The sequence below is a fragment of the Tenrec ecaudatus genome, chromosome 11, assembly GCF_050624435.1.
Source record: "Tenrec ecaudatus isolate mTenEca1 chromosome 11, mTenEca1.hap1, whole genome shotgun sequence".
NCBI lineage: Eukaryota > Metazoa > Chordata > Mammalia > Afrosoricida > Tenrecidae > Tenrec > Tenrec ecaudatus.
Genome location: NC_134540.1, coordinates 85,873,583 through 85,897,558, shown reverse-complemented (window position 1 = coordinate 85,897,558; position 23,976 = coordinate 85,873,583). Strand labels below are relative to the sequence as shown.

At 47.4% G+C, this 23,976-nt stretch overlaps 2 protein-coding genes and 1 pseudogene across 2 annotated transcripts in view; 1 reads left to right on the top strand and 2 right to left on the bottom strand.

Annotated features, from left to right (window-relative positions):
- TMEM255B (transmembrane protein 255B) overlaps positions 1 to 23,976 on the top strand; it is an 84,348-nt gene that overhangs the window by 44,208 nt on the left and 16,164 nt on the right. Inside the window, exon 5 of the mRNA XM_075562687.1 lies at positions 18,387 to 18,467. Within this exon, the coding sequence (XP_075418802.1) occupies positions 18,387 to 18,467 (81 nt within the window). The remainder of the gene's footprint in view (positions 1 to 18,386; positions 18,468 to 23,976) is intronic.
- On the bottom strand, positions 13,398 to 15,393 carry LOC142461435 (asparagine synthetase domain-containing protein 1 pseudogene; annotated as a pseudogene).
- On the bottom strand, positions 15,415 to 15,782 carry LOC142461436 (ASNSD1 upstream open reading frame protein-like). Its single transcript, XM_075563385.1, has one exon. It carries the CDS (start codon positions 15,709 to 15,711, stop codon positions 15,415 to 15,417), a length of 297 nt encoding a protein of 98 aa, XP_075419500.1. The 5' UTR covers positions 15,712 to 15,782.

The following is a 23,976-nucleotide window of genomic DNA, read 5'->3' as shown; positions in this document are numbered from 1 at the left end:
TTCCCTTCTGCTGGACATTGGGGTCGCTGTGCGTTCCCTTCTGCTGGACATTGGGGTCGCTGTGTGTTCCCTTCTGCTGGACATTGGGGTCGCTGCGCGTTCCCTTCTGCTGGACATTGGGGTCGCTGCGCGTTCCCTTCTGCTGGACATTGGGGTCGCTGCGCGTTCCCTTCTGCTGGACATTGGGGTTTCTGTGCGTTCCCTTCTGCTGGACATTGGGGTCGCTGTGAGTTTCCTTCTGCTGGACATTGGGGTTTCTGTGAGTTCCCTTCTGCTGGACATTGGGGTCGCTGTGCGTTCCCTTCTGCTGGACATTGGGGTCGCTGTGCGTTCCCTTCTGCTGGACATTGGGGTCGCTGTGCGTTCCCTTCTGCTGGACATTGGGGTCGCTGCGCGTTCCCTTCTGCTGGACATTGGGGTCGCTGTGCGTTCCCTTCTGCTGGACATTGGGGTCGCTGCGCGTTCCCTTCTGCTGGACATTGGGGTCGCTGTGCGTTCCCTTCTGCTGGACATTGGGGTCGCTGCGCGTTCCCTTCTGCTGGACATTGGGGTCGCTGTGCGTTCCCTTCTGCTGGACATTGGGGTCGCTGTGTGTTTCCTTCTGCTGGACATTGGGGTCACTGCGCGTTCCCTTCTGCTGGACATTGGGGTCGCTGTGCGTTCCCTTCTGCTGGACATTGGGGTCGCTGTGAGTTCCCTTCTGCAGGACATTGGGATCTCTGTGAGTTCCCTTCTGCTGGACGTTGGGGTGGCTGTGAGTTGGAACGGACTTGGTGGCATCTAACAGCAGGAACCGCGTGGCTGTCAGTAAGCAACTTCCCACTGTCTGTTGTCCTCTTGAATGTCCCCTTTGGTAAAATGTTTGCTCATTTCCTTTGCCCATTTTTGATTGAGTTATTTGTCTTTTTGCTGTTAAGTTGTACAAGCTTTAAATATTTTTTAGAGAGCAGATTTTTAGACATGTCATTCCCAAAGAGTTTTTCCCAGTCTATAGATTTACTTTTTACTCTTTTGATGAAGTTAAGTATTTAATTTTCACAAGGGCTCAGTTATCTAAAATGTCTTTTGCTGTTTATACAGGTGTTCCCCTACTTATGACTTATTTGAATTTTTAACAAACAGCACTTACATATATATCTTATTATTAGTAATATGAACTATATACATTGCTAGTTATATCTGTAAGTTATGTGTAATGTTCACAACCAAGAAAGACAAATGCAGACTGGATTTATAAGCTTACTGATAATAAAATAGAGAACTGTTTTAAAATGAGCTATTCTAGAATGATTTCTGATGGAATCATTGAAAATAGAACTCCATGATAAGTCAGGGATTACTTAGATTTACATGATTAAAATTTTAGCTTTCTTAGTTTAAAAAGTGCCATTATCCAATGTTAATATTAGACTAATCTGGGCAGAGGGTTTTTAAGATTTACTTTAGACTATTTGTTTTCTTTCAACTTTTCCAAAAATTTGTAATGATCTCCAAATGAAAGGTTTAAAAATGCTGCACAAGGCTCCTTCAAAGTGCTAAAGAACAAAGTTGTTCCCTTGAAGATTAAGGTGCGCTTGGCCTTCACCATTATATTTTTAATTTAATTTTTTCTTGACATATAATTCACATAACATATGATTCATACAAGAAAAATGTACTAACGCCCCCCAAAAAAACCAACAACGAGCTCAACACACCAAAATAAAAAACCACAGAAACCCCTCAATTTAAGAGAAAGCAGAAGATAAAAATTAGAACAAATTTAAAAAGAGTCAAAAGGGAGAAAAATGGTAAGGTGTTAAATTATAACTTACCAAAGCTTCATGAATCCACTTTCCAAAGCACTCTGTCTGCTAGTGCGGCCATTCACACCCCTGGCCAGTGGTCAGAGGGGATTCACCAGATGCTTAACTCACATGGGGAACTTGCTGCTGGATTTTGGACTTTCACTGCCATCCACAACCTTCCACCAACTAAGTGCTCAGAATTTAAGCTCAAATACAGTTCCCTCCTCTGGTTTCGGAATTCACGATTTAAAATCCTTAGGTTATGCGAGCTGGTCTGCTTCTTCCACGTGGGCTGACAGCTCACTTATATGGCTGCTCATTATAAGACAAACCGTTAAGACCCCAGGCCCTATTTTTCTGATAGCCAGGCCCCATCTGATTCTCCACCATACTTTGTTATAGTAGCCTATCTCTTCATGAGTATAGAGCAGGACCACATCTTAAGAGCTAATTGTTCTTAGATTCGGGTTTACTATTAAGTACAAGTTCAAAATCTATTCCTATCTCTATGGTTTATAGGTTTCCCTGGTCCACTTTAGAGACAGCATTATCCTCTTATTATGAAATATTACAAATCATCCCCATGGGGCATATGGTGATCTATTGATAGTATCATTAATTGAGCCAGTGATATTTAGTTCAGCAGACATAGTTCTGCCTCAGTGAATGAGTGGTACTGAAAATGTGCCCTATCTCCAATCTTCATTGTGTAAATGTTGTTCAGTCGCTTAAGTTTTTAATATGTACAAGTCACCAATCCAAGGCCTTTAGTATCAAAAGCTGCCCGGTGCACATATGCTTTCCTTTGCCCAACAGTATTTTAAATGTATAGCTTTGATTAATGATTCTATGAATGGAATTACCACAAGCCATAGTGTTTTAAATGAACTCTTATGCATGTGAAATCTGGACAATAAATAAGGAAAGTGGAGAAGAATTGGTACTTCTGAGTTGTGGTGTTGGTGAAGAATATTGAATATATCATGGGCTACCAGATGAACAAGCAAATCCACCTTGAAGAAGTACAGCCAGAATGCTCCTTAGAAGAGAGAGTGGTGAGGCTTAATCTCATGAACTTTGGACATGTTATCCGCATGGACTAGTCCCTGGAAGAGGACATCGTGCTTAGTAGGGTGTCAGTGAAAAAGAGGAAGGCCCTCGAAGCAATGGGTTGACACAGTGGCCGAAAGGCTGGGCTGAGGTATGATGGTGGTGAGGATGGCTTAGCACCGGCCGGTGTCTGGTTCTGTTGCGGGGGGCCGATGTGGGCTGGGACCAGATTGATCACACCTGGCGACAACACCAGCAAAAGTAGTGTGAGTTTCTATGGATTCCCCTTCGTCAGGGGCATCGAAGGGACAAGCAACAGTCACATATGACGTTTTCTTTCCCCCCGTCAGGAAATTGAACATTAAGATTTTACAATGAGTTCTCCACTTACCTTGATTATTGGTCCAGTTAGAGGTAAAGTCTCAGATAGGAAAAACATTTCATTAAGAAGTCATTACTTAGTTAACGTAATCATACAGGATATAAAATCTGTAGCCTGTTGCTGATGGAAACGTGCCTTTTCTCTCTTTGTTCCTTAGAAACTAAATTTTCTGCTTTCTTCTTGTCACATGTGGTCGATGTCTGGCGATTGGGCCAGTCCCATCAAAGGTGCTGGAATGTCTTTGGAGAGGAGGAACTGAAATGAACGAGACAGGAACTCAGTCCCAAGGTGTGCAGGCGTCCAGGGAGAGGGCTATTGCTACAGGACCATCACAGTTCAGTAATCCGTGGCAAGCCCTTTGCTTCAAACTCGTAACTGAAGCTCAGTTTCCTAGCACCTTGGGAACCATCCTAGTCAACATCCATTTCCTGTTTTTATTTATATCTGAGGACACTGAGCACAAATTGTTATAAGAGCTGTAAGAGCCCCCAATAAAATGATTTTAAAATCAAGTTTAATCAGGCATCTTCAACACCGCATCACTTTCATTAAAAGTCTTCAAGCTCAGCTCAGTAAATCAGCTCTCTTCTTACGCACTGATAAGGAGAGTGTTTAGTGGGCTAATGCATCTTCCCAAACAAACGGCACCCGGTGGTTCAAATAAATGCAAACAACAAGTGCAGCACCCAGGATAGATTATTCCAAGGAGCGACAGTGAACACAATCTCAGTAAGAAAAAAAAAAGAACTTTAAAAATTGTATTTGTACAGAATGAGCACACTGTAGCATTGAATCCAGTCATGAGCAGGAGAGAGAGGGCTTCTTTTCTGAAGAGAATGACTTTGAAATCAAGTGAATGTGAAGAATGGCTTGCCTTCCCGTCTCCAGGACGTCCTGAAGCCCCTGAACATGACACAGGGTCTCTCCGGCTTCCTCTTGCTCACAACCCTTGTCGAACCCCACGGCATGCGGTCTCCTCTAGAGGGCACACACAGTCTGCTGGACACATGGTGGCCCGAGGAGTTTCCGTTTCACACACTCAGGAAATCCCTTCCGGGGCAGGTCTCTGAGCTTTGCACCGGGAATCCTGGGTGGTGCCCCGGGGAAGGTGCGCCGCTGCCAGCTGAGAGTTCTGTGGTTTCCAGGGAGAATACACCTGGTGACTCTGCTCTTTACAGAAGGTCATAGCTTAGCTAGCAGTCCTCTCCGTCTGCCCCCAAAATCTTCATTTTTTGTGTGCAGGACTGCGCGCGCATAGCCCTTAATGAAGCCATTCCCTCTGCTGCTTGGTTGCGCATTCATCTGAGGCATTCTGCGATGACCGGCTCTACCCTCAGCTGGTGGAGACTCTGGCCATGCTCTCAGCATTGAAGAGCAGGGCGGGCTTGTTAGTCCTTCATTGTGTCAGCTAGGCTCCATCTCTACGCTCTGAAGCGCGGCTTCTTCCTCGGGTTGAAATAAGGGTAGCAGACCATTGGATGAGCCTGAAGACAGAATTGTGACCACATTGATGAGCAATTAAGCAGTGCCCTGCACATCAATAAGGTGTCTGCCCAGAGGGGACATGGCTCTAGGTGGGTTGTTTAGACAGGATTTTATTGACTTCGAAACCTTACTGATGGAAAGAATTGATGCTGCTTTATGTACTGTAAAGGAAGTAAAAAACGTAAAGCCAAATTATAACCTTAAGATGGCAACAATTGGGAGACAAAGCTCAGACATATTAAGGTGTGGGAAAAGTGTGAATCTTAAAAATGTGGAACTCACTGCCATCGACTCATGGTGACACTGGAGGACAAAGTAGCATGGGTCCTATGAATATCTGAGATTATAATCTTTACCGGAGCAGAATGTCTTGTCCTTTTTCCTCAGAGATATTGGTGGTTTCAAACTATTGACCTTGCAGTTTGCAGCACAGCGCAGAGCTCTCTCTGCCACATGGTATTGACGGTTTAACCCACAGTCAGCTCAGGGGGCATCTGGAGTCTTTGAGGGCCTGCCATCCTCTGCCCAGCTTGCCTGGTGCCTGCTGCAATGCCTGGCTCACACTTCCGCCCAACAGGCTCTTAGGAATGTCTCAGACACGAAGTCTCAAAGGCCTATGAGCACCAGGAAGCGCTCGCTCCCTTCTTGGCTAATGTTAGCTATTAGGTTTGCATAGTGTTTGCTCTATCATCTGTACCTTCCATTTGTAATCCAGTCTGCTCTTTCACCCCTGAGGGCGGAGGCTGGGGATCTGGGTGGCAGCTTTGCGATGCCTGGTTCTGGAAGCGGAAAACCTGAATCTGAATCTAGATGAGCTTCTTTTCAAAACTGTGGGTTGCCGCTGCTGACGGGGGTGGGGGCGAGGCTCTCCACTGAGCCCGTGCCTCAGAGACATGGGCGGGCCCTGGACATAAGCTGCCTAGAAAGTAATGGGATTTTCCATAGAAGCTCAGGAGTCTGAGGGAAAAGTCTTTCAGTGTGTGTTGAAGGAACGTCACATCTTGGTTGTATGAAAGATCCTTTTGCTTCGTATGGGAGTGTAATTGTTTTTATAATATTATTTGTAAAGTCTACCTAACATCAAAAGGATTTTGGAGTCAAAACCATGAGGTGACTCCAAGGGGCATTTGCTGACTGCCCAGAGGCATGGATTTGGCTTTGGGATCTACCAGTCCTTTACCAAGTCCTCCATCCTGTTTGTATGTGAGACCCTGCACTGGGACTGGAACCTTCTCTGGGAACACGCCCTGCTTCCACACCCTTGACTTGAAAATTCTGTCTCTTTAGATACTTCTCTGTCTCTGACTGGACTGGACATTCTTGAAGGCAACACCCACATTTTCTATTAAAAGACCGCTCCCCCTCCCCCTCTGCAGGTTTCAACAATTAGTGGTACAGCCATGGGCTCCGCTTTATCCCTTTAGCATCTCTGTGACTTGCCGCAACTTACCGACTCTTCCTAAGCTTTACTTTCTTCAGGATGATTTTCCCCTTTTGATGCCCCCCCTTTCTGTGATTCTTTTAGTGTTCTCTGGGGGTCTTGGTCACTCAGTGGGGTTGGGGACTTTATGGACCAACTCTTTAAGCACATTTTGAATGCCACCTGATTAGAGGATCATGGGGGACCTCTCTGCCTCAGATGATGCTCACCTGACTCCCATCAGCAGTTCTGGCAAACTCCGGGTTTCCTAGAATGTCCCTGTTCAGAAGCGCTTTTCACACCGACTCAGGTCTCTCCAAGAGAGGGGGCAATCCCAAGAATGCCCCTGCGGATGTGCCAGATTTAGATGGGTAATCTCAACCTGCTTTTTGTGGGGTGCTTCTCAATCACCTTTTTGTGGGGTGCTTCTCTTCACCCCTGTTGTAGGGGTGCAGAGCCAATTCTTGTCATTGCTGTCAATAAGCTGACACCTGTAGAAAGTTGAACTGGCAAAGTTGTATACTTACAACAACAAAAACAACTTTAAAAACCCAACAAAGTTGCTGGTGTTGCTTATAACCAAACACCTCATGAGATTTGGATGGGAAGTTTTAGGCTCTTAGTTTCGTGGTCCCAACTCATTGGCCTAATAACCCCCTGGGGAGTGCGTCTGTTCGACCTTCTAGTTCCTTTCGGGGCAGGAAGCAGCTTACAAGCTTGGAAGCCTCTGTGTGCGTGGAGCCACCGAGGAAGGAGAGCCGGGAAGAGGAGAAGGATGTGGAAGGTGTGGGGACAGCTACCTCCTTGACCATGAGGCCAGAACTCGATGGTGCATGCATACCTGCCATCAGTGAACATTTTGATAAAAGATTCTATAGCAGAATCTGGATCAAAAGGTGGGGCGGGTGTGGGAATATGGAACCGAATTTAAAATTCTCAGTAACTCCAAGGCTTTCTGGAACCAGGAGAGCTAGATGAATTCCTGGAAGGATTGCCCCTGAGACAATCTCTAGAGATTAAACCAAAAATAGACCCTGGAGACTTCTTAAAACCAAATAACAATTTTGCTTGATTAGTTTAAAAAAATAATTACATTTAAAAAATCTGACTGGAGCATTATATTCTTTGGAGAACTGTCTGTATGGGATCTACCTGATCACGGCAACTAGAAAGCCTAGACAGGAAGCTGTCTAGGGGGCACTGAGTTTATGTGCCAGGGGGAGGAGAAGGTCAGAAAATGGGCAAGAACGTCAATGCCATCTCGACACGGAATTGTACATGTAGAACTGCTGGGTTTGATGGGCGTTTTGTGTGTTTGTTCTCAGCCAGAACAGCAAATATTTGTTCATGAAGAAAGACAACCCTCTGGGCCCCGTTTCTACCCTGACAGAACCCGGGTCACCAGAACTCAGAAACAAAGTGGGTTTTTTGGTTCTTTTTAAAATATGAGATCACCGTGCAGGGCTGGGTGAGTCCCAATCTCATCTGAAAGATGGTCCTCCCCAAAGGAGAAGAGACTCAGAGACATAGAGGGAAGGAGAGCCACGGGAAGGTCCATCTACAAGCCTGCACTACCATGGTCCCCAGAAGCTGGGAGAAGCCAGTTTCTCCCCCTGAGCTCTCAGGAAGAGTGGGGTTCAGCATGCACTCTGACTGAAATCTAAGTTCCTGTCCTTGGAAGCTAAAACAGACAGGAAAAAGGCATATTTTATACAGGCAAAGTAAGTTCTCTTCCCACGTCTTACCAAGCATCTCAATGTGTTGACTGAGGCCAAACAAATAAAGCTCTAATCAGGAAATAGCAGACAAGGGCCAAGCAGGTAGGGGAACAGGTGTGTGTGTGTGTACCTGTGTGAGTGTGTGGCTGTGTGAATGTGCAGGTGTGGGAGAATGTGTGTGAGCATGCCTGTGAACTGTAGAGAGAAGGACACATTTTCCCAGCATGCCTGAAATCACACGTAGGTAGGCCCCTGCTCTGGAGGGCTGGAAGCGCTGCTCACGTGGCAGCTGGGAAACACAGGCTGTCTTCTGGGAGAAGGAGCTTCGCAGAGTTGAGCTGGTGGCAGCCTGAGGAGGGAGTCCCTGCCACACCCCAGGCCTGGAAACCGCTTCTCCGTGCTGGGGTGAGCAGTCGGCTGTCCCAGGACTTTCCTCCCTCTCAGCTCAGTCTGAGAAAAATTACCTCTAACACCAATGACGTTTCCCAAGTCGAAACATCTCTTCTAGCCAGCCCTACACAGATAAACACTGCAAGTTGTGTTTCCCCCCAGCTCCTATCTTATGTCATCAACAAGCAATGTGCCCTTGGCAGGCATGGTATAAATGTCACTAGATAGGACTCCAGACTCCCTTGCTCTACAGAGTCCAGACACCTTATGAACTGTAAGGTCAGCTGCCCGCTCATCGGAAGGTCATTGCTGGCAGACAGATTTACCAGCCGAATTAGCCACCTCTCTATTTTTTACCCACCTGGTATTCAGTCAGATCTCCTTGCTGAATTGCCTGGATTTATGGGGTTCATAGTTCATTACAGGATAAATATGAAACTACGAGGCTGATGGGCAGGCTTTCAATTCTAATTCAGAGCTGACTGTTCTCCGGGAGCAGCTTCGTGGCCACACAGAAGAGTTTTGAGTTTAATGACTGAGCTTAGGACGTGACCATTGACAACACACACTAACCCTTCATGCAAGTATTGGCATGCAGAAGGTGTGGTGTTCTCTTGCCTGTTGACACACTAGTTCATTCATTCATTCACTCATTCAGTTATTCCACAATTCCTATTTCAGGCACTGGAGAAACAATAGACCAGGAGTTGATACATTTTTTTTTTCTGTAATGGGCCAGTTTGTAAGTGTTTGTAGATTTGTGGGCCATGTGGTCTCTGTTGTAACGACCCAGCTCTCCACAGAAGCAACCAGAGATAATACATGCATGAAGAAGCATGGCTGTGTTCCAGTAAAACTTTATTTACAAAACCAGGCATTGAACTGTATTTGGTCTATGGGAAAAAGTTTATTGGTCCTTACAATAGATAGGGATTTAATCGAATGTGGACTGAATTTATAGCCTAAGGATGAATCTATTGATTGCCATAGTGTTGATTTTTGGAGCCCAGAGAATGTAGTGGTTATGTGTTGGCTGTGATCCACGTGGTCAGCAGTTCGAAACCAGCAGTAGCTCTGAGAGAGAAAGACTGGGTTTTCTCCTCCCAAAAACAGTTACCACATTGACTCGATGGTGGTGAGTCTGATTCAGTGAATGAACAAATCCATGTTAAATGTTCCTCCTGAGACCCGCACGGCCACCCCGGGAACCAATGAAATGCTTGTCCTGCACTGAGGTGGCTTCTGCTGGGGGTGCTCCAGCTCCAGGGAGCACTAGGTGATCCCCAGTGACATGCAATTTCCAGTCTTATCATAAATTAGAAAATTACATTTGTGTGAGTCACCACGACTGAAATAGATGGCCAAGCTTTAAATTTCATTCAAGGTAATAGGAGCTGTTTCATCCTGATTGAATAGTGAAGCCAGAAATGAAACTGAATTGCTACTGCTTCCGTGTTAGGAAGGAGATTCATTTTTCCCCCCAAATGGCCACATTTTTCATCAAGCATTTATCACTGAGTTAACATGACAGGCAGCAAGGCATGGACGCTGCACCCTTGCGGTTAAGTGTTCTCTTGAGGTAAGAGGTAGTTGTGTTCTCAGAAGCACCAGGCTGCCTGCCCTGGAGATGGTTGAATGTTTACCAAGAGAAGCATTCAAGGTGACTTCTGAGGGGACCCTCCAGCCAGGTCTCAGTATGGCCTTTGAAAAGAACACCTTCCCATCAGAAGGCATCAGTGCTGGTGTTAAGAATGTGCAGACATTCCCAGGACGATGTCGTACTTACTTCAATGTCCTCCACTTGGGTTTTTCACCCACATGATGGTGCAGATTCACACGAATTAGAGGCACACAGAGGTCAGTGAGCGTGTGTGCTGGCCAGACTCTGGGACGCACACGCTGAGACAAGAGTTAGGAATGTGAAAGCGGTATGGGGCGGGGCTGCTGCTGGCGGTGGCAGTGGTTGTTGAATGCCGTTAAGCTGGCACCGACTGGCGTACGACAGAGCACAACGCTGGTCGGCCCTGCACCGTCTCCACCGTCCTGCACCAGCTTGAATCCATTGCTGTGGCCACCGCGTCCTTGTGCGTCTTCCAGCCTGCGAGTTCCTCTTCTAGCACGATCTCAGTTGAGAATCATAAGGTTTTCATTGGCTGACTCTCAGAAATTGATCACCAGGCCTTTCAGTCTAGTCTGTCTTACTCCACCCTGAGGGGCAAGGGCAGGGGGGTGGGTTGCTGGTATTTGACATCCATGTGGCTTTGCTTCCTACAAGCCAGTTCAGCTTGACTGACAGACAGACGGTAGGCGTGAGGAATAAAACCCGTGGGAGATAAAGAAGAGAGGTGGGAGCGGGTGGGGAGAGCTACCCGCCCACGATTCCGATCTGACAAAGTCTCTGCCAGTTCAAAGCAAAGTGCTCTAGAGCAGAGTGTTCACTGGAAGAGACCACAGTGGGCAGGACGGCCAGGCCTTCCCTGAGTCCTTGTTCTATCAATGGCTTGGGACGCCCCCTTGCAGAGGTCCTCAAACTAAGGCCCGTGGGCCACATGCTGCCCACCAAGGATATTTATCCAGGCCGCCAGGTGTTTTTGCCCCATTTTGGTTTTTACTTCAAAATAAGATATGTGCAGTATGTGTAGGAATTTGCTCATCAGCCAGGGACTGTCCTGAGATGCAAACACACACAGCTTGAAACCTGGGGCAGAACCCAGCAACTGACACCATAGCCAAGCACCCTCCCTGCAAGTCAGCAGCTAGTCCGGTTCCTAAAGGGCCTGAATGGCCAAGCCCCACATTTCTCCCAGCCTGCCTCTTCAGCCACGAAGATCTCCTTCTCCATCTGCGGTGGGTACAGCACCCAAGGGGCTGGGAGTGAGCACAGAAGACAGGCATTAGTGTATAGACTCCAGATTAGCTCCTGAAGTCAATCCCAAGGCTGAAAAGGGCACTCAGACACCACCATTCACAACGCACTTTCCTACCCTCAGCACTCGCCTTTGCCAGGTCTCGATGGCTTAGTCAATCTTCATTCTGGAAGGGTCTGGTCGGGCCAACGTCTTAGCACTTATCCAGTCTCCACGCCCCCTTGGTGAAGGAGTGGACCCCTGGATTCCCATATGCTATTCCTCCTCCAGGGGCACAACCGCAGCTCCATCCCCTCCTGTGAACCCGGATCTGTTACGTCTGCCAAGAAGGTGTCCCTTCTTTTGCACGTTTGGTCCCTCGGTGGCACAGGCTCAGAGGGCTGGGTGGCAGCTGGAGCTGGCGTGAGTGCCGCCACAGCGATCCTGTGTACAACGGAACAAGACACCGACCGGCCTCACACTGGTTCTTGTGTCTGAGCCGACAGCTGCAGCCACCGTGCCCGTCTGGCCGAGGGCCTTCCTTTAGTATTGTTCTTTTTGCTGCCTTTCCACTTTGTCAACAGTAATCCTCGTCTCTTCTGACATGTCTGAAGTATGTGAGACAAAGTCTCACCCTCCTCGCCGCTGAGGAGCATGATGGCTGTATGCTCCTTGCAAGACAGCTGTGTTGGTTTCTTGGGCAGTTTGTGGTACTTTTAACATTCTTTGACAACATCACATTGCAAATGCGGATTCTTCTTGGGGCTTCCTTCAATGTCCAGCTTTCATATTTATAGGAGGCGATGAAAAATACCGTGGTTTCAGCCAGATGCATCTTAGTCCTCAAAGTAGCATCTTCGTGGCTTGTGGGAGGACATGAAGCAGTGCAGTAGCCAAACCAGCCTGAGTAGCTGGAAGATTGTATTATTGGTCCCAGGCATAGGCTCCATCTCTTCCATTTTGACCATGGGGTGAAGTGTGTGTGTGTGTGTGTGTGTGTGTGTGTGTGTGTGTGTGTGGTAGATGTGTTCTGGTGGGTGTCAACTGTGATACAAAACTTTTAACACTTTGTGCCCACTCCCATATGCCCTTGCACATGCTTAGGACTCCAATCTCCACACCCCCGATCATTCCATCATCAATAATTTTTCTTCTAATCCCCTGGCCAGTCAGTCACCCTATTCTCCACTACTTGCCAGCCTGTGCAGGCTTGGGCCATTTCTCCTTCCACAAAAAAGTGGATGATATGTTGAAGCTCTGCCCATTGGACTGTTTTCCCTTACTGATATCTTTCAAGAACCCCCCTGGGGAGGCTACAATGCAGTCGTTGCTAGCTTTGGGCATGCACTATGTGCCAAGCCAGCCCAGGCTTTTCTCTCTCCTCAAGCTGGTTGGGTGCTGTGGAACCCTGCCCTGTGGCCATGGGCACGAGCTGCAACATGGTGGGTGACACGAGGCCTGAGGTAAGTGCTCACTGCAACTTGCTTGGGCTCTACTGGTTCTGCTCATGCTTGGACCCGGATGCGCTGTTTCCATTTCATGATGCACTGCCAGTGCCTATCAGTTTTATGACTTGTCAGTTCTAACAGCACCCAGTTCTTAGTAGGCAGTTCAAGACCATGGTCACTGGGAGTCTCAAGGCCTGTCTCTACAAAAGCCTGGCCTCATGCCAGGAGATATTTGTCACAACTAAAGCCAAGCTCACTGTCATGGAGACCCTGCAGGACTCAGTAGAACTGCCCCCTGTGAGTTCCTGAGGCTGGAACTCTTGACAGGAGTAGAAAGCTCCGTCTTTCTCCCATTTCTCACAGGCATATATATAATTCTCCACTGCAGATGGCATGGTTTTGCTCCAGACTCCAGGAGCCTGTTCTGTGCGGCTTTCCATAAACTCTAGGCTGCATCTTTCCTCTACCGCTAATGCCGCCAGCACCCCGGATCTAGGGGATCCCGCCCAGGAGGGCCGTGGCGCCATCTGCAGGCCCCGCTGCAGAGGATGCTGCTTCCGTTGTACTTAGAGTTGCTGTGAGTTGGAACAGACTAGATGGCGCCCAACAACTAAACCGTCCCCACAGCAAAACTGAGTCTGAGCTGATGACACAGGGTGGGGACATTCATCCATAACAGGCTGGGTTTGAATGCCCTACATCACGTTCCGAATCACCAGAGCTTTCTCTTTTTTTTTTTAACAATTTATTAGGGGCTCATACAATTCTTATCACAGTTCATACATATACATACATCAATTGTATAAAGCACACCTGTACATTCTTTGCCCTAATCATTTTTTCTCCTCTTTTCTTTTTTTTTTTTTATATATAAAGCAGCGAAGTACCGCATTTTATTTTTACATATCTGTTATTCTGTAAATAGTTACATTGTGAGCATATTACATTTTCACCTCTTTTTCAATAGAAAGGTTTCCTAAGGAAACTTGGAGCCTTCCACATTTATCAGATGCTCTTTCATTATTCTTTTCCAGTTTTGCAATCCTGCACCCGAACTGCATGGCCCGTTTGGGCAGCAGAACCGAGGCTGTGAGACCGAGTTGCATAGCTGCAAGCCGCAGAAGTAGCTTCTCACCAATTCCACGGGGCAGAGCCAGGTTTGCCTTTTCCCAAACCGGTAAGGAATTTAGAAAGGAGACGACATTTTCATCCAGGAAAGGAAATCTGGCTTCTTTTCCATGATCACCAATAACTCTGTCATCGCGACCAAGATTCCTAGAAGAAATCCGACCCAGTTCCATTTCTATTTCCTTGTTCAATCCTTCAAACCCGTGTTTCTGAAAGCAGGCTCGATGGCGAGAATAACCGGCAAGTTGCTCATCTGCACCAATTCCAGTGAGAATGACCTTTGCCTTACTCTGATAGGCCTTCACTTCCTCCGCTGCCACTACATAGCCAATTCCTCTAGACGCAAACCAGACCGCACAGCCAATGCCATCATCTAGAACTGTATCCAGGGGATGAATTAATTGACATATTCGGGTTCTTCTTAATTTTTGCAATTCCTCCAAAGAAACATTGATTTCAACAAAATTCCAAATTCGGGAAGGGTTGACAGCGCATAGTTCCTTTAGACCAGCTCTCCCTGTGACCCGGTCGGGTACATTGAAGCGTGCATCCAGCTTATCATCAGCCATGGCAGCAGGATTTGGGGAGCGTTCTTCAAAAGCGAATTCACAATCATTTTTCTGCTTACTCTTTTTTGGGTTAAAACGGGTTGGCCTGGCCTTCTCGGTAGTCATGAAAGCCACATTAAGAAGATCAATTGGTTCGTCCGTAGGAATGTGACGGTCAGCAAGGGCTGCGATAACCATGGAATCGATGCCCCCCGAAAAGAGAATTGCGACATTTGCTTTCCTACCGCGAGTTTCCAAGGCTTCATTTGGCGGCAAGCTTTCTTCCCTCGGTAAACATAACACCCGCCTCTTGACTGAGAGGCTCAGGACATCGATGAACTGTTGAACCACTTCCCTCATGTGTGTGTCGAGGCAGACTTCAAGTGTCTCTCTTGTAGGTGGGCCTCTGCAGATGTCGGTGTTAGGAGTCTCAAAGGGACCCTGTGGCAATATCATATTTAAAGGAGCAATAGGTTTTTCAAGATACAGTTTGGCTTCACTTGCTTCCACCGATACAGACTTAGGCAAATTTGCCGAAATTTTGGTCAGGCTACCAACACATTCTTGGATAACCTTCTCCCCAGAATTATAATCCCAAGGATATAATTTTAAAATCACACCTTTGGACGTGGCAGCAGACTGGAGATCAATTCTGAAAATCCCAGATACTGGAACTTCCTGCCACTGACTAGCCACTCCAGATGTCTGGGTGCCAACTGAAGAGAGGCAGAAACTTTCACTCAAATTATTAAAATGCCAAAGCAAGCTACGGCGCCCAAAAAAGTCCCTACCAAACCATAAAGAATGACTAGATGGTTGATAATATATAAAAGACCAAGGACCCTGGACTTTTGAGAAGAGTGACAAAATGTCGGATTCATTTGTACAAGAGGAAAGACAGTTAAACATAATTCGAGTATCATTCTCATGAGTTTCGACTTTTATTCCATTAAAGACCTCTCCATTCCATAGGAACACATTGCCTCCTTCATCTTCCAAAGGCTGGGCAGTTCCAACGCCCCTCAAGTGAAGGGTGTGTCCAGAAAACAAGCACTGGTAGTGAGCATTACACTTTAACAACTGTTTACTGCTGCTGGGCCCACGCTGTTGAAGATTGTACAGCAAGTCCGCTCTCAAATCTCTGCTGACATGTTCAACAGCAAAGCTGACAGAACAACAAATGCCACACATTCTGATGGGAAATTACGTTGATTATTTCTTGATCTTAGTCTTTTCTGAGTTTTCCATTTCTTGGTATTCTTTTTTCAGTTCATCCAATGTATTTTTGCTTTCAGAAAGCATTTCTGTTCGGTCTGCCAGAAAGAATATGTTGCTGTTTTGCTGCTGCTTATATACTTTCCTGTTTTTCTTCAGGTTAGAAAGTTCATCCACAACAACTTTCTGTTCTTTAATCTGGTTGCTAAGATCCTCTTTTTGCGGGGTCCAGTTGTCAGAAGGAACCAGCCCAGAGCTGGAATCCGGGGGCGTCCCGGAGCCGGGCACCTCCATGGAACGCTGAAGGACGCTGCGCGCCGCCTAGCACGCGACCGAGCGACTCCAGCCGTCAGCCCGGCTCGTGGCGCCTCTTTTCTTTTTTTACATTTTATTAGGGACTCATACAACTCTTATCACCATCCATACATATACATACATCAATTGTATAAAGCACATCTATACATTCCCTGCCCCAATCATTCTCAAGGCTTTTGCTCTCCACTTAAGCCCTTTGCATCAGGTCCTCTTTTTTTCCCCCCTCCTCCCCTGCTCCCCCTCCCTCATGTGCCCTTGGTAATTTATACATCGTTATTTTGTCATATCTTGCCCTATCCGGAGTCTCCCTTCCCCCCTTCCACCAGAGCTTTCTTACTGTGCCCATGTAATTAACTGGAAGCTCCTCAATAACTCCCATAGAGAAATAGCTAGCGCTTTTGTCCCACCAATTTGCCACATGTCGACAGACATATTTGACTTGATACTTATATACCTTTCTTTAACAACTAAATATGGCTTTTGGTTATAGAGAAATGTATGAACGTATATAACACAAAGCCCTGGAGTATAATGGGCGTGGGGGTTGGTTGGCGCAGGGGCTCAGTGACGTGACCAAGAACTTAGGTTCTCTCCATCTTCCTGTTTTCCCATCCTTCTCGGCCTCATCCTCATGTTGGTGACAGGACGACCTAGAGTGGTGACCACAAGTGTACGACGAGGGCTCCTCAGGTTCCGTGTCTCCCTTTTCCCCGCAGTCAAGCACTTTCCCAGAAGCCCCCCAGGAGGCTTCCCCTCGAATCACGTTGGCCAGGATCGGACTCTGGGCCCTTGCCTGTGCTGACCGCTGACAAAGGCAGGAGTGGTGGACTGAGCACAATAGGCTTAGACCAGTTACTCGTCATGGGGTGCATATCGACAAGCCAACACACAAGCCAGAATTACTTCTCCATTGAGAAGCCCAACGAGCGATGCGTTGGTTTACTCTACTGGTGATTAAAACACTGCTGGTGTTGTTGTTCGGTGTCATTGAGTCGGTCCTGATGCATAGGGACCTGGTGTAGAACAGAACAAAACACTGCACAGTCATGCGCCGACCTCACAGTCGTTCCTTTGTTTGAACCCATTTCAGCAGCCACTGTGTCAATCCATCTTGTCCAAGGTCTTCTTGTTTTGGGCTGCTCTGCTACTTGACCAAGCAGGATGTCCTTCCTCAGGGACGGGTCTCTCCTGACAACATGTCCAAAGGATGTGAGACAAAGTCTTGCCATCCTTGTCTCTAAGGAGCAGTTTGGCTGTACTTCATCCAAGAGAGATTCATTTGTTCTTCTGGCCGTCGGTTGTAGTGTCAGCAGTCTTCTCCAGCACCATCATTTCAAATGCCTTGGTTGCTCTTCAGTCTTCTTTACTCAGTGCCCAACTTTCACATGCAGAGGTGATTGAAAATACCATAGCTTGGGTCAGGTGTACGTTAGTTCTCAAAGTAACCTCCTTGCTTTTCAACTCGTTAAAGAGGTCTTATGCAGCAGATTAAGCACTGTAGCCTAGTATTTCTGAATAGTGTCTTAAAAATCCATGTTGTTCCTTCCCACCACAGCATTCCCATGTTCCTAACTATTTAAACACCGACTGCCATCCCATACATCTATTGCTTGTAGTCCAGTGTCTTTGTCCCCTGTCCTTCTGTCCCATGCTACATCTGCCTGGAACTGGGCCTGGCACTGAGTAGGCGCACAGTCCACACAGTCAATAGTGGTTACTTGAATGAACCTGTGAATTAACTACCCTCATTTATTGTTGGTGTTACCAATAGTTTCTTAATATCCTCACTTTTTAGATCAGACAAAAATAGCAATGCCTTAAGAAATATAGCTCACACAGTAATACAACCAAAAAGTTATTGGGATAATAGCTCACTCTTATTTACAGATTATACAGTGTTATGGGATTTGAAAATCTCTATGTACTCTTTGTCCTCTATTAGAGCAATCATAAGCACTTTGTAATTGTCAGTGTATTGATCTGTCTCCTTCACTGTCCCTACGGGCAGGGACTGTGTCTAACTTTAGCATCCTTGTAATTTGGCATTGTGCTTTCTCCATCAATGTTGGAGCAGATGGAATGTTGAGTAAGTGCCTAGACGGGTGGCTATGTGAATGATTGGATGGATGAAGAGATGGATGCACCGACAGATGGACGTATAGCCAGTTGAATGAAGGATTTGGGCGGATGGCTGGTGAGTGGAGTGGCGGATGATTAGGTAGCTGAGTGGGTACATGAATGAGTCTGGAATCCTTTGTTTTGCTACCTTTTGAGGAAGAGATGGCAGGTAGCAAGGAGTCTTTAAAGTAGCATTATGGGAGGATACCTTGTAAGGTCATGCAGCCAATTCCCTTCAGCTCCTGCATGTTGACAGCTGGGAGACAGAGATATGTCGGCCCAACTGTGGGCACTAGGTAACGGCTGCCCTGGTGTGCTCTGCCTGCCTGCTTTCTGGATGGCAGGAGGCAGCTGCGCTGGAGTGAGCAGTGCTATTTCCTGCTTGGCATTCTTGGTTTGGCAGGCTCTAGTCTGCTTTGGCACCATTCCTTTAGGCTGAGAGCCTGTGGTAGACAGGTCCTAAAATTGTCTCTGGTCTCTCTTGGTTGGAAGATGCAATGATTTCATTACGTGTGTGTCTATTTATTTGCTTCTAGGAACCAAGGCCACTCACCACCGGAAGATGCCAATTTTACTCCAGCGGGATCGGATATTTATATGACATCTATCAGACAGAGGTAAAAAACAAACAAGCAAACAAAAAAAACACGTTCAGTTTGATTTGCTGGGTTCTTTACTCCATAGAGCTGGTCATGTTTTCCTGTGTCTTGAGTCGAAAACCTGAATGTTTCCATTTCTAATGGTTCTTCCTTTCAGCGCCTCATTCTCTGCCCTGGTGAGAAATGTAGCTAGCTCACACTGTATTACTGACCTGGCTTTGACATTGTAATGCATCACATTTTCTCTGGAATTACGGTTGCTCCCATGCCTTCTTTGATACGCAGCCGTCTCCCGGAGAGCCCATTTGTTCAGCTCAGTGTGGCGGTTTCTCTTCGCATGCTCTTTCTGGCTTCAGCATTGGAATGAGCAGCTAGGATAATGCATGTACGTTGGCCAAGGAACTCGGCTTCCCTGGGGCCAAGGACATCTGCATAGCGACTTTTCATTTCTATTTGTAGCTGGGTAAAAAGACCGGGAACCATAAAAGTGCACACTGCCATGCCAACATCTCTCCAGCCATCCCAGATGGGCACACAGCTCTCCTGTAGCTTTGTCAGTTTCAATGAACTGAGTCCAAGTGGAAGACAAGGTGGCATGTGAACACTGGAAAGAAGCACCCTGAGGTTAAGGAGAAGCCAGAGGTCCCACTCTATTGTTTGTTTTGGATTCTGTGTGTGTTCGTCTGGGTAGACTAGAGAAACAAATCCAGGGAGTATCGTGTATAAAAAAGAGCTTTGATTGTACATTAAGTAATTGTATATTAAGAAAACATCCCCCCAGCCCAGTCCAGATCAAGTCCATAAGTCTGATATTAATCCATACAACCAATTATAATCTATAAAGTCCTCTTCAGACTCACGGAATGCATGCAATGACACCGAATGCAGGACTCACCCAAGCCAGTGGGTGGGAAGTCTTGTGGATCCAGTGGCGTTGTAAGCATCTCTGTACCTGCAGTGGTCTCCAAATGGCTTCTCCAATGTCTCGCAGGTACTGAGCAGAAAGAGCAAGAGCGTCTCCTGTCTCCAAGGAGGAATAAAGGAGTTCCCAGAATCCTCAGTAAAAGGCCATGCCCACAAAGAGGCCTCATTGGCTATGACCCAATTGGTGACTTGACTCATGATTATAAAACTGCCACACTCTGGGAACTGCTGGAAGGATTTCACACCTTCTGTGCATTTCAAAGAAGCGAAGATCTGCATATGATCTTCTGTATAACAAAATATTAGCGCAGGGTCGTGAGTATTCAATGTTTCCCTTGACCAGGCCCTATGCTGCAGGTCTGGGAGACTCACTGCTATCCCACACCGTGGAAGTTGGCGGGCTTCTTCTGCAAAGACCAGTCCCTGGGACTTGAGGTCCTTAACCCATCCCAGCCTTGGCCTCCACTCGACCTGGCCACAAGGAATCTTAGGATGGCCCATCACGTTCAGTGGTGGTCACAGGTAACCTGCAGCCGGTCACCTGGTCTAGGCACTGGAGACCTTACCTGTGTTGCAAACCCTTCTGTCCCACCTCTTCAGGCTCCTCGTGCGACTCTGTCATTTCTGTGATGACAATTCACGCGTAGTTTTTTCAGACCCAAGATTGAGCCCTTTCTCACCAATCCTTACGTTGGAAGAAGGAAGACCCTTTTGAGTGGGGAGGCCTCACATCTACTGCTGCCTTCACCTGCGATCACACCCATCACTGCTCGTCTGGGTAGACTAGAGGAACAAATCCATACACACTCATATGTATATAAGGAGTAATTGTACACAGGAAAACACCCCAGCCCAGTCCAGATCAAGTCCATAGGTTCGATATTAGCCCATATGTCCAGTACCAGTCCGTAAATTCATCTTCAGACTCACACCACACATACGATGACGCCAAGTGCAGGAAGATCACAGGCCAGTGGTCTTGTGGATCCGGTGGCAGTGAAAGCATCTTAACACTGACATGAGTCTCCGCGTGGCTCCCCCAGCTCCAAGGCTCTGGCTGCCGTCAGCATAGCTCCATGTGGCTTGTCAACAGGAATGTCTCGCAGGGAGAGTGTGTGTGTCCTGCCTCCAGTGAGCTGTTTATCTCCTTAGTGCCTCCAAATGAGGTCAAGCTGTAACCTGATTGACAGGCTAAACTCCACCCCTTCACTCTTAATAGTCTCAAGTTGGCACCAGATTGTGTAACTGCCACAGTCACCTCCTCTGGGTCCATAGACTGGTCCCGATATGCCCAGCATGATGCACAGACGCTGCTGCAGGCTCTGGCCCTAAGGCGGGACCTCTCAACCCCATCACCCATCATCAACTCAGGAGCTTAAAAACCACAGGTGCCTGGGCCCCATGCCTAACCTGTTTTCATTGGTCTGAGGAACAGTGTGGACATTGGAATAGTTTGTGTCCAGGTGATTCTCCGGTCATGGTGGAATACCTCTGCTCCAAGCCAGGGGTTGGCAAGAGTTTTCTACAAAAGGTCAGATGTGTTTATTTTCTACTGTATGCACCAGACAATCTTTCATAACTACTCACTTCTACCAAGCAAGTGCCAAAGCACCCCAGACGCGATGTCAACATGTGAGCGTGTCTGTGCTCCAGTCAGCCTTCACTGAGAACACCGGCCCGCAGACTGGATACTGCTGTGACTGAGCACACCGTATCTAAACCACGGTGATAGTATGGGTGCTTTAGAGAAACAATCCACCGAAACTCATGTATAAGAGAGAGTTTTATATAAAGGATAAGTGCACATCAAGAAACATCCCAACCCAGTGCTGCCCAAGCCCACAAGTCCAACATATGTCCGACACCAATCCACAAAGTCCTCCTCCATCTCACAAAACAGACCCAATGATGCTGACTGCAGGAGGAAAGCCGAATCAGTGAATGTGTAAGCATCTCAGCATTGGCAGGGGTCCCCACATGGGTGCTCCAGCACCCAGGGCTTCATCGGGGTAGGTCCATGTGGCTTCTCCTCTGGGACGTCTTACAGGAAGTGAGCCTTGCCAGCTGAAGCAGGACCTGGCTAAGGCAGCTGTCCCCTGGTCCAACCATCAGAAAGAAAGAGACCCGAGAACTAGAAAGGTGAGGCTCACCAAGCCATTTAGCTCTCTTCCCTTCAATTACCCCACATGTGTTTATTGGCCAGGTTGGCCTAATAAACTCTCTCAACCACTAACATTTGCCTTTGCTTTTTATACATCCCAGCAGACCATTTACCTAACCCTTAAATCAGGCCTTAAGTATTTTGCTCTTAGAAAATTCTCCTCCTGAGGATCAGATTCCAGACTCAAATTTCTCACCCAGGCCCTGTCCCCTAATAGAGCTAGGTACAGAAGGGCGAAGGCTTAGCTGTGCAGCACCAAGCAGACTAGGACCTGAAGCTGCTCAGTGTTTCTAGGGTAGGTGGCTGCAGGAGACTCTGGGAGGATCCCACAACAGGTAGAACAGAGTATCCAGAGACTGGAAGGCATACAAGAAAGCCTTGGTCTTGTAGGTATGCATCACCTGAAATAATTGGCCAGGGGGCTGCAAGGGCTCTCCAAACAGACCCTGGTAAGAAAGGGCATGTCCAGGAAGTTGGTCTTCCCAAGTCTTGTTTGGAGGTGTCTACATCAAGTCCAAGGTCAGGAATCTGGTCCTCCCTGCCCTCTGCCCCTACCGCAGCTAAGTCCATGCAACCCACCTGCAGAGCAAGACACACCCCTGTAGTCCCAGAGCCCCAGCCCCATCCTCTCCCTCCTGCATTAGTGGCTCCCACACTCTCAAGTTCTCTCTGGTACAAACCTACTCCCCTGCCTTGTCCCAAGGCCCCTTCTTCCCTACCTACAATCACATACTGCACACCATTTTACTCACCTTGGAAAACTTCCCTGGGGATGAGTCCCTGGGCTTGGGAGGCTCAGGATCATAATCACCAAGTCAGATGGCCAAACAGGGTCAACGGAGACCATATTCACACCCCACTTGGATGGCAGCAACGGTGTTCTTAAAGGCTTGTGCTTGCCCATCTAAGGTGCAGTGATTTCTCAGTTTCTCAATACAAACTGAGTATGTATTCTGGAAGGAAAACCAACTCACCCTAAACTTTCACCCAAATCACAAGAAAGAAAAGAAAGAAAGACAGACGTGAGTTGAAAATGGGGAAATTCATCCGAATTCTACCTTGCAGGACTGGATAGGACGGAGGCTGTACACTGGTACATATGAGGGTTGGAGGTACAGGGAATCCAGGGTGGATGATACCTTCAGGACCAAGGGTGTGAGGGGCGATGCTGGGAGAGTGGAGAGTGAGTGGGTTGGAAAGGGGGAACTGATTACAAGGATCCACATGTGACCTCCTCCCTAGGAGAAGGACGGCAGAGAAGGGGGGAAAGGGAGACTCCGGATAGGGCAAGATATGACAAAATAACGATGTATAAATTACCAAGGGCATATGAGGGAGGGGGGAGCGGGGAGGGAGGGGGAAAAAAGAGGACCTGATGAAAAGGGCTTAAGTGGAGAGCAAATGCTTTGAGAATGACTGGGGCAGGGAATGTATGGATGTGCTTTATACAATTGATGTATGTATATGTATGGATTGTGATAAGAGTTGTATGAGTCCCTAATAAAATGTAAAAAAAGAAAAGAGGAGAGAAAAAAAGAAAATGATTCGGGCAAAGAATGTACAGATGTGCTTTATACAATTGATGTATGTATATGTATGGACTGTGATAAGAGTTGTATGAGCCCCTAATAAATTGTTTTTTAAAAAAGGGGGGAAATTCTTACAAAGTCAGTTTTCACATTTAGTGTCCTCCAAAGGAAATATTTTATTGTTTAGAAAAAAAATGTCTGGGCTTTGCTCACTTCTCTACCTCGGCTCTTGTGAAACGTAGCTGCTTCCCTTTCCACACCCACCCTTCTGTCCTCTCAGCCACGATCTGGCTTGTTTCTACGTCCGCTCTAGACAAATGTCTTCTGTCAATGTTGGTGAGTTTCAACCGTGAACCACCGAGCCCTTGCGAGAAAGGCCATGTGTAAAACAAGTAAAAACATGGCCGTTCTAGCTCTAGGTGTCTAAATAGAGGCCAGAGACCCAAGGAGCACTCCTCGGGGTTGCTGGAGTCCAAATTCAGGGATGCCTTCTCACCCAGCAACCACGCTGCGTCACCTGCCCGGGGGATGTGCTGAGAAACTCTGTGCTGATGTTGGTAGATCTTGGGTCTGAGTACCTGGGAAACCTTGCGGGGGCGGGGGGGAGTGAGCGGCGGGGGGGGGAGTGGCTCTAGTACCTCTCCAAACCTCATTGCCTTTCTAAATGTTGGAACCTGCCTGCTTCACAAATGTGTGGGATGCATACTGTTGACATCCCCAGCACATGCTCCTCACAACCATTAGCTCGGGGCGAGTGAGGGAGGTTGGGTGTGGATGCCCTGTGGTCACTCCTTTAATGCTAAAGGTTTCTCACCAACATATGCAAGGCCAACACGGCTGGCAGCGCAGGGGAACCTCCCTGTGGAAGGAGGCAGTGTCTGATTGGTCAAATGGAAGGTTGCTTGGAGCTGGC

Bases quoted from the DNA above. Each gene is read 5' to 3' on its own strand.
- LOC142461436 (XM_075563385.1), bottom strand. From the start codon at position 15,711: ATGGAGGTGCCCGGCTCCGGGACGCCCCCGGATTCCAGCTCTGGGCTG.